The following is a 16,998-nucleotide window of genomic DNA, read 5'->3' on the forward strand; positions in this document are numbered from 1 at the left end:
GAAATCTTTTTCATAAATGATCATTTACATAGGCCCAACTTCGTAAATATATTGGCTAGTAGTCCCTACACAGTACAGGAAAAAAAAGTAGTTTCTCATTTGAGCACCTGAAGGAACAAAATCCTTCTAAATAAAAAAGTAGGTTGATAAGACTTGGGACTTAACCTGATGTTTAGGCAGCATCAGGAAGAATGAATTCTCAGTAGAGCAATTCCTATATTCCCAGACATAGAAAAAGGCACACCATTCCAAAATACAATTCTTTAAATGTATTCATGACAATAATCTGGTGCCAAAAAAGGACTGCAGTGTGTCAGAAAAAACAAGCATAAGCTTTCCTCCTTGAATTCATCCTTAAAAAATTAGATTTTCTTAGTAGTCATTTTGTATCCGGCTAATTGATAATTTTGTCCAAACCCTTTCTGAAAATTGTCATATATTCTGCTTATTCCATAAAGAGATCCAAAAGTTTATAACCCACTGTATGAAGCAATACTTTCTTTTCCATGACTAAAGACTTCATGAAAACTTTATTCTCAGGGTTCTTTATGAAGAACAAAAGAGGTAATGGATATGGAAACTTTTTTAAAGTGCTAAACAAATGTAACCTGTTATTCTAAGTATTTAATTCCCTCGAGGTTCTTAGAGTGACTTAGTATCTCAAGATTTGATTAACAAGTCATGTTCTTCATTCACCAACATTATTTTATAGATTTTAGTGATGTCTTTCACCTTGAATCTATCAGACTAAAGGATCCTTATTTTTTAATCTGTCTAAATATTGCAATTCCCTAAGCCTCATCCTTCAGTCATTTTAGTTACTCTTTTAGTGCCACATGGGTACAATTACATTACCATTTCTATATGAGTAAGATATTTTCTCTTTTCTTTTTAATACATTTCTTAATGCCTAACAGTTTGTTGTACTTCCAACTAGAAAGGCAGAATACATTTTATATTAGAAATATCACTGGACTTGAAATCTTAAGTGCTCTGTTCAATCCCACATTCATCATTTACTCATCATGTTATTGCAAAAAAAGTCACTTAAGCCCTCTGACCTTCAATTTTCTCACTTTGTAAAATGAAGGTAGTACTATATAGACCACATAATCCCAAAACAAACTGCCTTCAGCATCATTACAACAGTTATTTCCCAATAATAGCCCAATTTATTATAACTCCTGGACTATGGCACATCGCTCAGAAACTTCCATTTGTTTAAATTTTTAGAAATTCACCTACCACTCTTTAGCCCACTTGTATAGACACCAGGATATAGTGGAAATTGTGCTGTAGCTGGGCTACTTTTGAATTCCATCTCAGCCACTCCTTATGTTACCTTGAACAAATCATTCAGTTTCTCTAGGCTTAATTTTTGTCACCTATAAATTGAAGGTGTTGGACTACATGACATTCAGAATCCATTCAACTCCTTAATTCCATCTTATGATTTGTAAGCTTTTATTGTAGCCTGTTCCCATGTGAAAGCCTGGAAAAATTTAGTATTATCATAGAGCCGGTAGATTTCTTTTTTATAAATTTAATCTATTTAATATATTTAGTTTTCAGCATTGATTTTCACAAGAGTTTGACTTACAAATTTTCTCCCCATTTCTACCCTCCCCCCCACTCCAAGATGGCATATATTCTGGTTGCCCCATTCCCCAGTCAGCCCTCCCATCTATCACCTCACTCCCTTCCCATCCCCCTTTCCCTTCTTCTCTTACAGGGCAAGATAAATTTCTACGCCCCATTGCCTGTGTATCTTATTTCCTAGGTGCATGCAAAAACTTTTTTTTGAACGTCTGTTTTTAAAACTTTGAGTTCCAAATTCTCTCCCCTCTTCCCTCCCCACTCACCCTCCCTAAGAAGGCAAGAAATTCAACATAGGCCACCTGCGTATCATTATGTAAAACCCTTCCACAATACTCATGTTGTGAAAGATTAACTATGTTTTGCTCCTTCCTAACCTATCCCCTTTTACTGAATTTTCTCCCTTGACCCTGTCCCTTTTCGAAAGTGTTTGTTTTTGATTACCTCCTCCCCCTGTCTGCCCTCCTTTCTATCATCCCCCCTTTTTTATCTTCTTCCTCCTTCTTTCCTGTGGGGTAAGATACCCAATTGACCTCCTCAGGTCAAATCTGATGAGAGCAAGATTTACTCATTCCTCCTCACTTGCCCCCTATTTCCTTCGTACAGAACTGCGTTTGCTTGCCACTTTTATGTGAGATAATTTACCCCATTCTATCTCTCCCTTTCTCCATCTCTCAATATATTCCTCTCTTATCCCTTAATTTGATTTTATTTTTTTAGATATCATCCCTTCATATCTTCATATTCAACTCACCCTGTGCCCTCTGTCTATATATATATATATGCATATATATATACACCTACATATATACATACATAGACACACATATGTATGTATATATATATATATATATATATATACTTACACACACATATATGAATATTCTTTTTGGCTATGATACTGAGGTCTCATGAATCATACACATCAGCTTTCCACGTAGGAATATTAACAAAACAGTTCAACTTTAGTAAGTGCCTTATGATTTCTCTTTCTTGTTTACCTTTTCATGCTTCTCTTGATTCTTGTGTTTGAAAGTCAGATTTTCTATTCAGCTCTGGTCTTTTCACTGAGAAAGCTTGAAAGTCCTCTATTTTATTGAAAATCCATATTTTGCCTTGGAGCATGATACTCAGTTTTGCTTGGTAGTTGATTCTTGGTTTTAATCCTAGCTCCATTGACCTCTGGAATATCATATTCCAAGCCTTTCGGTCCCTTAATGTGGAAGCTGCTAGATCCTGTGTTATCCTGATTATTTTCCTACAATACTCAAATTGTTTCTTTCTGGCTGCTTGCAGTATTTTCTCCTTGATCTGGGAGCTCCGGAATTTGGCAACAATATTCCTAGGAGTTTTCTTTTTGGGATCTTTTTGAGGAAGCAATCGGTGGATTCTTTCAATTTCTATTTTACCCTCTGGCTCTAGAATATCAGGGCAGTTCTCCTTGATAATTTCATGAAAGATGATATCTAGGCTTTTTTTTGATCATGGCTTTCAGGTAGTCCAATAATTTTTAAATTATCTCTCCTGGATCTATTTTCCAGGTCAGTGGTTTTTCCAATGAGATATTTCACATTGTCTTCCACTTTTTCATTCCTTTGGTTCTATTTTATAATATCTTGATTTCTCATAAAGTCACTAGCTTCCACTTGCTCCAATCTCATTTTTAAGGTAGTATTTTCTTCAGTGGTCTTTTGGACCTCCTTTTCCATTTGGCTAATTCTGCCTTTCAAGGCATTCTTCTCCTCATTGGCTTTTTGGAGCTCTTTTGCCATTTGAGTTAGTCTATTTCTTAAGGTGTTGTTTTCTTCGATATTTTTTTCAGTATTTTTTTGGGTCTCCTTTACAAGTCATTGACTTGTTTTTCATGGTTTTCTCACATCACTCTCATTTCTCGTCCCAATTTTTTCTCTGCTTCTCTAACTTGCTTTTCCAAATACTTTTTGAGCTCTTCCATGGCCTGAGACCAGTTCAGGCTTTTGATGTAGGCTCTTTGACTTTGTTGACTTCTTCTGGCTGTATGTTTTCGTCTTCTTTGTCACCAAAGAAAGATTCCAAAGTCTGAGACTGAATCTGAGTGCGTTTTCGCTGCCTGGCCATGTTCCCAGCCAACTTACTTGACCCTTGAGTTTTTCAGCAGGGTATGATTGCTTGTAGAGCAAAGAGTACTTTCCAAGTACTGTTCCAAGCTCGAGAGGATGCACCATTAATTTTAGAGCTATTTCTATACAGCCAGCTGTGCCACACCAGCACTCCTCCTTCCCCAAGAACCGCCAACCCGGACCTGAGGAAAATCTTAAGCAGGCTCTGCACTCCTGCTCTGATCTGCCACTTAATTCCTCCCACCAGGTGGGCCTGGGGCCAGAAGCAACTGCAGCTGTAGTTCTGTAGCTGCCCCACCTCCGCTGCCCCCAGGGCGATGGCCAAACAGCAAACTCCTTTCACTCCCCTCAGCTTTTCCCACTAACCTTCTCTGTTGTCTTTGGTGTTTGTGGGTTGAGAAGTCTGGTAACTGCCACAGCTCACTGACTCAGGGCGCTAGGGCCTGTTCCCCCGGCTCCTGGTCTGGTTGGTCCTGCTGCCACCCACATTGAGCTCCGCTCCCCTCCACTCTGTGCGCAATAGACCTCATCTAGCGACCATCCAGGCTGTGCTGGGCTGGATCCCTGCTTCCCTCTGCTATTTTGTGGGTTCTGCAGTTCTAGAATTTTTCAGAGCCATTTTTTATAGATTTTTGGAGGGACCTGGCAGGGAGCTCACGCAAGTCCCTGCTTTCCAGCCGCCATCTTGGCTCCGCCCTCCCAGAGCTGGTAGATTTCAATGTATACTCCCTTCTCCATGTAACTTATAAATATTTTAAATAAAATTAGTCTTTGAATTAATCCCTTAAAAAAGAATAATCTTTTCCCTCATGGCTTCCTCTCTCTTTAGAAGGAGGAGATTTTCATCAAGTCAAACTCAGAAATTATTAGCTGCCTTCCTTTAGACAGACAGATAATGCTAGCAGTGTGTGTGTATGTGTGTTTGTGTGTGCTCAGTTGTTTCAACTGTGTCCAACTCTTTGTGACCCCATTTTGGGTTTTCTTAGCAAAGACAGGGTTAAGTGACTTCCTCACAGTCACACAGCTAGTATCTGAGGTGAGATTTGAACTCAGATCTTCCTAACTCCAGGCCTGGTGCTCTATCTACTGTGTCCCCTACCTGCAGACATTCAGATAATTGAAGTCCCCCATTCTTGATTTGTTGTAATTACTACCAGGCTTACTAGTGTTTTTCCAAACACTTCAGCTATTGACCTCCTTCTCTCCAGGTAGTTTATAGAATATTCTTAATGAAATATTTCTTCCATAAGAATGATGTCTAAGAATTTTGTCTTGGTCTCTCCTGGTCCGTAGATCTGCTTTCCTATAAATATTATCCCTATGTGATATAGGAATAGTACTGGTGTGTAATCAGTGTCATGATTACTCACAATATTCTCTCACAATTTAATAAAACATACACAATATTTCTACCATCAACGAATTTGTAAACAACTGTGGAAATTGCTTTCCCACTCAGGAAAAACAGGACCTGACGATATGAGTGAGAAATTACCAAGAAGTCTTTCCAGGTGTATTTAACTGATCATTCTAGATATCATAGATATAGGCTCAATAATCTTTAAAAATCTTGGCTGGAGAAGGTCAGTGATATTAATAATATTTTTGTATGTATCCTAAGAAACAAATACTCCCAGGGGAACATCAAGCAATAAGTCAATTACTCAAAAGGGATTTATTGGATCTAGTATGTGTCCTTGTTGCTCTTGGCTTAAAAGAGACACACATGGTGACCTGAAAAAGGTCACTGAGACACTATTCCATTGGATTCACCAGATCTATAACTCAGGTGGAAGCGTAAGTTCACAAAGTCTTGAAGCTGCTAAAAGAGTTGTTAAAGATCATAGAGTCCACTTACTTAACTTATAAATGGGGAAACCAAAGATAAGAGAGATGAAGCGATTTCCTTCCCCTACCCCAGATCACAGAGGTTGGTCTCCCTGACCTCTGATATCAGAGTCCAGGTCTATCATAAGGCATTCAACTGTATGAAATAACAATGGATTCAGTCAAACTGTTTTAGACAATTAATGGTATTAACTCTATACCATCTCCATGGATTCTACCATGACCCTCTTCAAAGAGAAAGACTATTGCAGCTAATTACCAATAGGTTGGGGAATGGGAAGAGGGTAGTATAAGACAGGGGTTCTTAACTTAGGATCTATGAACTTTTTTAATGTGTTGTAACTATATTTCAATATAATTGGTTTACTTTGTAATCCTATGTATTTTTTTTGGAAGGGGGAAGGCAGGGCAATTGGGGTTAAGTGACTTGCCCAAGGTCACACAGCTAGTAAGTATATCAAGTGTCTCAGGTCATATTTGAACTCAGGTCCCCCTGACTCACTGCACCACCTAGCTGCCCCAATTCTATGTATTTTTAATGCACTTGAAGTCATTATTTTGATCCATAGGCTTCACGAGACTTTTAAAGGAATGTATGACACAAAAATGATGAAGAACCCCTGGTGGAAGGGAAAAATAAAAAATTGGGAGACACAGATTTTAGGGAAGAATGAAAAAAATTAAGCATCTCCAAGGTATTATTAAGGTGACATTCTCAATGATAATAATGTTATTAACCACACTCATTATGTGGCTGCTGCTACATCTCCATGAGCAAACTAGAGGAAAGAAAACCAACTTTTGCCTGGATTGACTAAGTTCACCCACTGGTTTCTTTGGGTAGAAATCAAGCCCTATGTAAATGTCCCACACATACCACATGCCATTTTAATAATGTAAGAGTTGGTTTGTTTAGGGACTTGTCCCCCTAAGGTGGAAATCTTCCAACATGATTAATGTAGAACAGATCATGTTATGTCAAGAATCCTTGGTTAGATGCAAGAAGCATTTCATTCATTGGCCAAGGTCAAACTTAAGCAATTAAAAAAACAATAGCAACAAAAATCTAAGAGGGGAGGGGGCATAGGGAGGAGGAAAAAGGCAATACCCACAGCAGACCATTTGGTTTATGCAACTAAGGTCTCTAGAGCTCCTCATAGGATCTGCTTCATTTCCATTTCCCTATTCCCTACTGCCTAAGCCCTCCCAGTGAGCCATCTTCTGAGAAAAGTGCCTTTGTACAGCAAAGCAAGGGTCATTGGATTCCATAGCCCTTTCAGAATATATGACTTCAGTACATGATCCTTCAAAAGGATAGCCTCCTACCCACATAAAACCACCTCTAAATAGTCACATGGTTGAGATCATCCTTTCTGAATGAGGTGCCCTTTCCCACCAATATTACCAGGTCCCTCTTGGGCAGCACTCAGTTAAAGGATTATAGTCACCCTGTATTTAACCACTTACAGATATAGCATTGCTGGAGGGGTTGCCAAGATGTTCTTTTAGCTACAAGAGCTCAGTGGATAGCTTGCTCTACAAACTTGGATCAAATTGAATGGCAATTAAGAGCTCCTGAAGGATTCACCCTAAAGCAGCAGATGTTGGAGGAATTTGCTACACTATTGGGGACCAATAAATAGGTCACAAGTGGACACAGAGTTCACTTTTTCCACTTTTGAGTTCTGAAACAAAACATTTCTCCTGCACTCTGTGTGTCTCTTCATAAGTCTTACATCACCTATTATTCATATTACTCTACAACTTATAGCTGCCAACTTGTTACTATGGGAGGAGAACATATACTGATACACCATATACTGTTAGAAACTTAATTAACATTTATGGGTTGGAAAGGAAACTGATTCTTACATAAAGTAAGACATTGTTGGCCTTGATCCAGTGATATATAAACTACACTGGGGAAAAAAGAAAAGGAAATCTCTTCACCAATTAAAGTTCCTTGAAATGTTTCAGAGTGTAGAATTTACCTAATTCTAGAAAAAAATGTTATCCCCATGAGCTCCAAAAGCAAATTACTCTTCAACAGGCAAACAATTAATTCCTTTTTAATAATTAATTCTCCATTGGATCAGAAATAATACCAGTGCGGGGAGGAGTGGGTAGCATTGGATTGTGAAAAGTACCATTGGATTTGGAGTCTGAGAAAGGACCTGGGTTCAAATCCCACCTCTTCCAATGACTACTTATGTCACTGAGTAAATCCTTTAACCTCCTTTGGCTGTACTTTCTCATCTATAGAATGAGGGGTATAGATTAGATTGCTGGTAGGTTTCCTCCCAGCTTTAAAACTATGATTTCATATTACAGGGAAGTAGAAAATTTTCTTAACAATTAGAGCTGTCCAAAAATGGAAGAAGCTGATTTATGGCCTAGTAAGGTACCCAATATTTAGTGAAATTCCATTTGTCAAGGGTATAATATGTGCAAGGAAATGTGATAGGCACTTGGAGTACAAGACAAAAACAAAATTGTCTTTGTCTTCAATGAATTAACATTTTACTTGGGGGATTCAGCTTGCATGTAAATAAGTATAATGAAATTTGAGGAGGAAGGCGTTAACAACAATAATAGGTAGCATTTATATATCAAATTAAGGTTTGCAAACTGCTTTACAAATATTATCTCATTTTATCTTCACAACAACCCTGGGAGGGAGGTTACTATTAATATCCAAATTTTATAGATGAGGAGAATAGTGCAAACAGAGATTGAGTGACCTGCGTTGCACAGCTAGTAAGTATCTGAGGCCAGATTTGAATTCAGTTCTTCCTGACTCTCAGTCTAGTGCTCTATTCACTGAGCCACCTAGCTGCCTCTGAACAACTCAGGGTATTTTGAGAAGGTGGCCCCGAACAGAACTTCAAAGGAAAATAAGAGTTCTGAGATACAGAGATGAAGAGGGATGGCATTCCAGGCAGGAGGAATGACTCCTGCAGATAAATGGAAGAATGAGATAGCATGCTTAGTCTGGGGAACAGCTAGTATTCCAGTAGAATACGTTAAAGAGAATGATGTGAAATAAAACTGGGCAGGGAAGATGGAGCCAGGTTGTAGAAGGAGAGAGAAAAGTCATAGAAAACTCCAAGGTCATTGACCTGAGGGAGTCAAAGAAAGATGGTGCCTTCTGCAGAAATAAGAGAAACGTGAAGGACAGAAGGGTTTAGGAGGAAAGATCAATTCTATCGTTGATATGCTGAATCTGAGATTCCAATGGAACATCCAAATGGTTGTAACTATGAGACTGAAAAATTCAGGATAAAGATTAGAACAAGCTATATAGATTTGGATGTCATATGCCTAGAGGTAATCATTTAATTAGAGGTGGCTAGGCAGTATAATAGATAGAACACTGGACCTGGAGTCAGGAAGACTTCAATTCAAATCTTACCTTGGACTCTTAATAGCTGCGTGACCCTAGAGAAGTCACTTAATCTCTGCTTGCCTTAACTTCAGCATTGGTAAAATGGGGATAGTAAGAGCACCTACTACCTCACAGAATTGTTGTAAGGATCCAATGATATGATAGGTATAGCTCAGTGCATACCTTAAAGTACCATCTAAAAACTAGTACCATTATTATTACTACTATATCTTTGTTAATTAAAAATATAATTACTATTAATATTATTAATTACCATTATTATTATCCTCATTAATTTATATCATAATTACTATTACTATTATTATCCTTTAAGCACTAGCCAGCTTAAGTTTAGAGAGACATGTCACTCATATTGGAACTCTATAATACAGTGCTATGTAAAATTATTTCAGTGACATGTATGTGGAGTTCATATGTACGCTATAGCTGTGGTATAGAAAGGTTTTCTGCAAGTTCAAAGACAACAGCAAATGGTGTCAGAAACTTTTTGAAAAAAATACACTCTAGGTATTACATAATTTGAAGACGTCACAAGTATTCAAAAATATATTCATCAATAGAAAAAAAAGAATATTGTGTGGTCAAGGAAGGATGATAAAAGCACAGGATTTTAGATTTAGAACTATGAAGCACCTCATAAATAATGCAGTCCACCACTCCCTCTCATTTTACAAATAAGGAAACTGAGGCAAACAGGGCTAAGTGACTTTCCCAGGGTCACACAGCTAATAAGTGTCTCCCTAAAGTCCTGACTCCAGGCCCAGTGCTCTATCTACTGCACCACCTGGCTGTCCACCTGGGCCACAGTAGATGCTTAATAAATCCTGGTTGACTAGGCCTAGTATTCTTTCTGCTACATATAATCACAAATAAATCAAAAAGACAGTTCCACTCTCAGCAATGTAATTTTAAAGACAGAGTTCACTTAATGAAAAGAGAAGATTAGCTCAATGTATATTCTACTGGAAAGCAGAAAAAAAATCTCTTTGGCAAGGCCCCTCCTCTTAAGAGGGATCTATAAGGTCCCTTTCTAACTTCCAGTACAGAACCCCTTCTAATCAGTGACTGCTACTGTTACCATTTCCTCTATCTGGGGACAAACAAATACTAGGTCGGATCGACCTAGTTTGGATTTATATTTTAACATTTCACAGGATTTTTTTTTCCTTCTTAAGGCAGTTAATTAAATTTACATGAGCATTAATTTAAATCATGCAACTATTCACCTTCAGAGGCAAAACTTCCTCCCTCTGCTGCACAAAAATTGGCAATCTTTTCAGAAATGGATTTTCTTCACAGTAGAATTCTCTCAGTCTCATCTGCCGAATCTTATAAAACAAAGTAAATGTTATTATCAGATACAAGAGTGAAGTTAGTCTCCACAGTATTCATCGTCTCAGATACAGCATGAAATTGAAACAGATAGGCCACTTGAATGTTTAAAAAGGAGAATGTAACTTAACTGTTGATTTTGAAAAGCTCAAGTTTATCTAGCCCAGTGGTTCTCAAACCTCTTTGGTCTCAGGACCTCTTGACACTCTTAAAAATTACTGAGCACCCCCTAAAGAACTTTTGTTTATGTGGGTTAGTTTTATTGATATTTTCTGTGTTCAAAATTAAAATGTCTTCCTATTCTTATGAAAATAGTTTTGACCTTAGGGATCCCCTGAAAACTCTCTGTTCCAGCCAAAATGGACAATTATTCTTGTGTCTTACTAGAGCCTCTGAGCATTTGTTCATATATTGCCCAAGTCTAGAATGGGTTCTTCAGCACCCCCACTTCACTACACCCACCTCCTCCTACTGAAATCCTTCCTTCTGTTCAAGGCCTAGATCAGATACCACCTCCTTATACTATCATAGATTTAAAAGCAGTAGGAATATTAGAGGCTATTCATTCCAATCTCCTAATTTTACATATGAGGAAACTGAAGCCAGTAAAGTATAAGTACACCTAGATCCTCCTGCCTCCAAATCTAGAATTTTCTCTACTGCACTGTTTAGCTCATTCTTAAACATGAAGCTTTGCCTACTCTTTAATCTCTCTTTGGTCTCTCCCGTATATTTAATCTAAGATAAAACACAACTATTTATGGACAGGTCTACCAGATTTTTAGCTCCATGAAGACAGTTTAATTTTTGAACTGCCAGTACATCACTAGCGAGTGCTTTGTTGAATTCATATCTGTTAAATAATCAGATGTTTGTATAAAGACTAATCTAGCATCTCTAAGAAGGATGGATTTGAAGGAAGAGTGGAAGAGAAAAAACTGGTTATTAGGCTATTACCACAGTCGAGGCAGGTGGTGATAAGGGCCTAAATTAAGTTGGAGTCCATGGAAACAAAAAAGAGAGAAAAAATGCATAAAAGATTATAGAGAAAAAAACTGAAAAGTGTATATACCCTGACATGTTACCTAATTAGATATGAAGGTGGAGGAAACAGAAGTAGACAATTACTACACACATCTTCCAAAGACATGAGAATGGGTACCAGGCTGGGCCACTAACCCATCTACTGGAAGCTTTTCCCAATTCCTCTTAATTCTAATGCTTTCCCTCTTTTAAAGTTTTCCTATTTATCCTGTATTATATAGCTTATTTGTACTTGTTTGCCTGTGGCCTTCCCATTAAATTGTGAGCTCCTTGAGGGCAGAGATTGTTTTTTTTGCCTCTTTTTATATCCCCAGCACTTAGCACAGTGCGTCCTGGCACATAGCAGGTGCTTAGTAAATGTTTATTGACTTAATGACAGAAATGCAGAGGAGGGATAAATAATAATAACAATAATAATAATAACCTTCCATTTATATGGCATTTTAAGGTCTTCAAAGAGCTTTAATAATAAATGCTTATTGGTTGATTGATATAGCATCTCATTTAACAAGGAAAGGTCAAGTGACTTTCCCATGGCCACACAACTAGGAAATGTTAGAGGCAGATTTCAAACTCAGGCCTCTCCAGAATCCAAGCTCTCTGAATTATACCACCTTGTTTCCCCTTGAACACTTGAATGGGTCTGCACAATCAAAGTATGTACCCTCTAACAGTGTAGATTGCAATCTTTTAACACTCATTCTGTATAATTGTCATTCATTTCTTTCTCCAAAGCCCTCAAAGAGTGTCTACCTAGCACATACAGGCTATCTTCTATTGCTTCTAATAAGGTTATTAGTTTATCACTGACTGTCCATACAAGTGGGCGTGTCTTTTATTTTTTGTCCATGACAGCATGCCTCCTTTTCTGCTTATACCTAATCCTGATGTCCTTCACGCCAGTTATCACAACATTGGCATTGATAATATATTTCTGCCTGCTTACACCTATTTACTGTTACTTTTGGGTTATTTGCAATTCTAAATCAAAATTACAGAGGAAATAGAATAATTTGGAGAACACATCAAAAGCCTGAAAAGAGGGCAAATATATTATAGTGGTGATGATGAATTTCGATTATCCAGACATCAACCAGAATTCTTCTCCACCAGAGACAAAGTAGGTGCCTTAATGTTCATTTCCTCTTTCCAAAGGTTAAGGAATCTACAAGGAGGAACTTCTGGATCTGATTCTCAACAAGATGAATGTGGTTTCTGGAGTAACAATGATGGGAACCTTGTGGGGCAGTAACCACTCTGTTTTAGAATTTGTAATAGAGAAGAAGAAAACTGGGCAATGGTACAACATGCACTGATTTGGGGAGAACAGACATCAAAAGAAATTGAGGATGATCAGGTAGGCTTGAGTGGCCTAAAATTCAATAAGGGAGATCAGCCCAAGGATAAGGTGCTCTCAAGAACAAAATTTTAAAGATACAAAGAGGAACAAGTTTAACAGGAAGGAAAAAGAGTTGATGTTTAAAGAATCCGAAGTAGTTGCAAGGATGAATTCATCCACTAATTTCACTTTTTAAGAGACACAGAAATTTTTTTTAAAGATGTGAATATAAAAGTGGGGGTGGGGCGTAGCACAGGAAAAATAATGTCAGGAGTTCTAAAATTCAGAATGACCTGAGGCTGGAGAGGAAAACTAAGGGCAAAAAGATGTGGGAGGTGGGGGAGGGAGTCAGAGATTATGTATCTTGAGTAAAACGGGATGATCTGAGAAGGTTTAAGACCCTTGGTTAAGGTGCATAGCATGATGAGAATGGAAAGAAGGAAGAATTCTCCAATTCTAAATGTTTCTGTTTTCTCTGCCAAGGAAAATGATCTTTGGACTGGAGAGGACAAAACAAAATAGATCAATAAGGCTCAAATAGCCAAAAGAGTGATCCTTTATGAGTACTGTGAGAAATAATTATTTCTCTCTTGAATTTAATAACTAATTATTATATTAGGACCACGGCTTTCCCCCTTTTCTACTTCTTCATTCAGAAATTAACCAGTGTGGGAAATCTCTCTTAAAGAATTTACCCAGGCCAAGATCTAATCAGACAGTAAAAGAAATTCTAAGTTTGGGCTAATGGGTGCATTCCTGCTCATTATGTTTGCTCAGATAGGTCTGGGGAAGTATTGATTCTCCTCTTTGTCAGACAGGTGATATGGAAACTGATGTCTCTTTCACCAAGATTTGGGTGATTCAAGTCACATACACCAAGACCCTCAGTGTAATATAGCTCACCTTCTCACTGTAATACTCATTTTCTCATTACTTGTTAACCAATCAGAATTGATTGTCATCCCTCAAGACTACCTATTCTTCAAAGGGCATACATAAACTATGAACCCACCACCATAAAGGATCTTTTGGTCTAAGAGACACGGCCAAATGACAACTCTTTGATTGAAAATGCTGACATTATCAATAAAATGATTAAATTACCCAGAAACTATGTCAGTTGAACCTTTGTAAACACCACAGTACATACCACCAGACTTTGATAAACTACATCCCATGGTATTGAAAAAACTGGCAGATATCATTGTTTGGCCACTGTCACGGATGTTTAAAAATATTACACAGAACCGAAAAAAAAGTCCCAGGATTACATAAGGGCAAGTAAGTCAGTTTTCAAGAGAAAGAAAAGAATTAATCCTGGGCAAATTCCACAACATATTATTAAAGAGAGGGTTAGTTAACATCTAACAAAGGAAATGATGATCAAGAGATCCCTGCATTTTCATCAAAAAATAGGTGATGACAGAATGACTTATTTAGTATTATATACAACACCACAGTCCCCCCTCCCCCTTAGAAACCCAGAATGGTAGAAACAGCAAACTTGATCTGCAGACTAATCTGTCAGTATGAGTGGGTTTGAATGAACCACAGAGCCTATAAGAGTATAATACATAGATACGGTCATTCCATAATACAAGTAGAATAACAAATTTATATATAATATATCCATAATTAACACCTCTCATCCAGGTTGTTCTTCACAAGGCTACAGATTCTCCAAAAGGTTACAGATTCCCTACAGATTTTACAAGAACAAAACTTACCTAACTTCTGAAACTATTGTTTTGCCCAATTTCAGCACAATCTCATTTCGGGCTTAGTTTCAATTTCCATAGTTTTTTTTTCAGAAGGCATAATACAAATCTGAACCAAAGTTTTGAGAAAACAAGGACCAGATCTAGCTTCTGTTTGTGTTTTCCAACCTTATCATAGATTTAACATTATTTAAGATGCTCAAAAAATAAAAAGAAAATATACAGACTAAAAATGAAGGGATAAAATAAAATCTATTATGCATAAGGTGACTCTAATAATATAATCTCAGATAAAACAACAAAAAAATGACAACATCAAGAGAAACAAACACAATGGATAGTAATAAGAAAATTTAAATATGTATGTACCAAATGGCAACAGAGAGCAGCTTGAGTTTGAGAAGGTCCTTAATGAAAATATGAGAAGGGTATAGACAGGTTCTTGCAACTCATGTTCTATTTACAGAATAGAATCCTTACATTCATTTCTACAGTAAAACAGTTGACTTAAAGATGCAGAGGATACAAAGACCTGCTTTATTTACTGAATATTGATTTTTTAAAGCCATTTGATCAGTAGAGTAAAATGCAGTGCTAAAGATTCTCTGTAACCAGGCATTACTTATGTACATAGTATGATTATACAAGATTCTATGATTAAGTCAGACACAGAAATAACTTTGTTCAGTGATCCTCTGGTTTTCAGTATTAAGTGAGAAGTAAAACAGGGAGATGTATGCTTGTCAGTGTCCACCATTCTTATTAAGAACAATCAGAGCAAAATTCAAATGGAAAAAAAATAAGATTTCCTATGAATGATAGAGTTCTTTGCATGTCATTGGTCTCAGGAAAAATGGAGAAAATCTATCAATCGAGAAAATAAAATTCTTGGAGTTCCAGTGGGTTTTTATTGCGATAAATGAACAAAACCAGGATTTTTGCCAATCATCTTTTCTTAAATGTACAAACTCAGTGGAAATTCTCAACTCCATATTCATGTATGTACAATATTCCAAGTCCCAACCAAAACACAGCCTCTCTAGACCATTTATTAATTAACAGAAAGCCAATTCTTCCCTTGCTCAAATAATTTCCCAGTTGGGGTCTCTATTTTTCATTACTCTGTGGAACTGGTCCCTCTTGGCTAGGGACACTGTATTAAATGTGAGAAACATTTATTATGCTCCTACTGTGTACAAGGCACTGGGAAAGATACAAAGATGATTAACACATAGTCACTGCCTTCAAGGAACCTAGATACTAATAAAAGAGATCATATATGTCCACAATTAGCCATCACACAAATTAAAAGACAAAGTGAATAAGAGCACTGCCAATTAAATTCTCTTCAAAGTAGAAAAAAGAAAGAAAAATTATATATTACTGGGAGCAATCAGGATTAAGGACAGTTTCAGGAAGGAGAGAGCATCTGAGCTGTCTTAGCTCTATTATTTAAAAAATGTATAGAATGCTGCTCCTGTCTTTTCCAAATTAACTGTTTTAGCATAATGCAACCTACAATTGAATGTTTTCTATGCTAACATTTATTGTTGCAAACTTGTATAAAATTGTAGCTCAAGTCACATTTTCTGCATGAAACTCATTCTAGCCTCCCTTTGCCACTCACCGTTCTGGGTCATACATGTATTTCCCTCTCTGTAATTCAAATGTGACCTCATTTCTCTCTCGGTTGAAATAGAACATTATAATATGCCTTTACTCTTACAGCTATGTTGACTGTAGCAACCACTTCATTTCTAAGTAATATATAAACTGCCTTTTATGCTTGGCCTGCTTAACAGTAACACTGAAAAGCTCTGCCAACAGATTTTGGGTTTTCCTCCAGATAGTCCTTCCAAAATAATCATAAATTGCCCTGGTCCTGAAGTTGATGTCATTCTCTTTCATCCCTGGCACCTGAATCACTGCAAAAAATGTCTCCAGGCTACCAAAACATTGAAAGCAGCACTTTTTTCATGGTAGCAAAAAACTGGAAACGAGCCCATTGATTTGGGATAACTAAACACACTGGTATATGAATGTAATCAAATATCACTGCACAGTAAGAAATAATGATTATAAAGAGTTCAGAGGAACTTGAGAAAATTTGTAAGAAATGGTGCATAATGAAGTAAGCAGAGCTAACACACACACACACACACACACACACACACACACAGAGTAACCACAAGAATGTGAAAACAACGATAGAAGACATTCAGAACTCAAAAATATTGAATGATTGAGGCAGACTTCTGTTTCTGTTGCCAGATCCTCATCTCTGTCTTATTCCCTATGTCTGGGTGTACCTCTGAGCTCTCTCCTGGACCCTCTTCTCTTCTCTCTCTGCATTCTCTTTTTGTGACCTCACAAAATTTAAACTCTCGTCTCAGTGGAGAAGAATCTCAAATCTATGTATCCCAACCTACTCTCACTCCTGAATTCCAGTACCACATTACTAACTACCTATTATACATCAATTGAATATCCTATAGGCCTCTCGAACTAAATATGTCTAAACCAGAATTCAATATCATTCCCCTCTTCCTTACCCACCCATTTATGTTGAGAGAACCCTTATTCTTCCTGTCAAGCTGATCCACAACCTCAGTCACC

General features: G+C 37.3%; 1 protein-coding gene across 1 annotated transcript in view; it reads right to left on the reverse strand.

The window, feature by feature from the left end:
- Positions 1-16,998, reverse strand: part of LRRC69 (leucine rich repeat containing 69) — a 132,376-nt gene that overhangs the window by 23,418 nt on the left and 91,960 nt on the right. The window contains exon 6 of the mRNA XM_036741700.1: positions 10,176-10,277. Within this exon, the coding sequence (XP_036597595.1) occupies positions 10,176-10,277 (102 nt within the window). The remainder of the gene's footprint in view (positions 1-10,175; positions 10,278-16,998) is intronic.

Source organism: Trichosurus vulpecula, chromosome 1 (genome assembly GCF_011100635.1).
Source record: "Trichosurus vulpecula isolate mTriVul1 chromosome 1, mTriVul1.pri, whole genome shotgun sequence".
NCBI lineage: Eukaryota > Metazoa > Chordata > Mammalia > Diprotodontia > Phalangeridae > Trichosurus > Trichosurus vulpecula.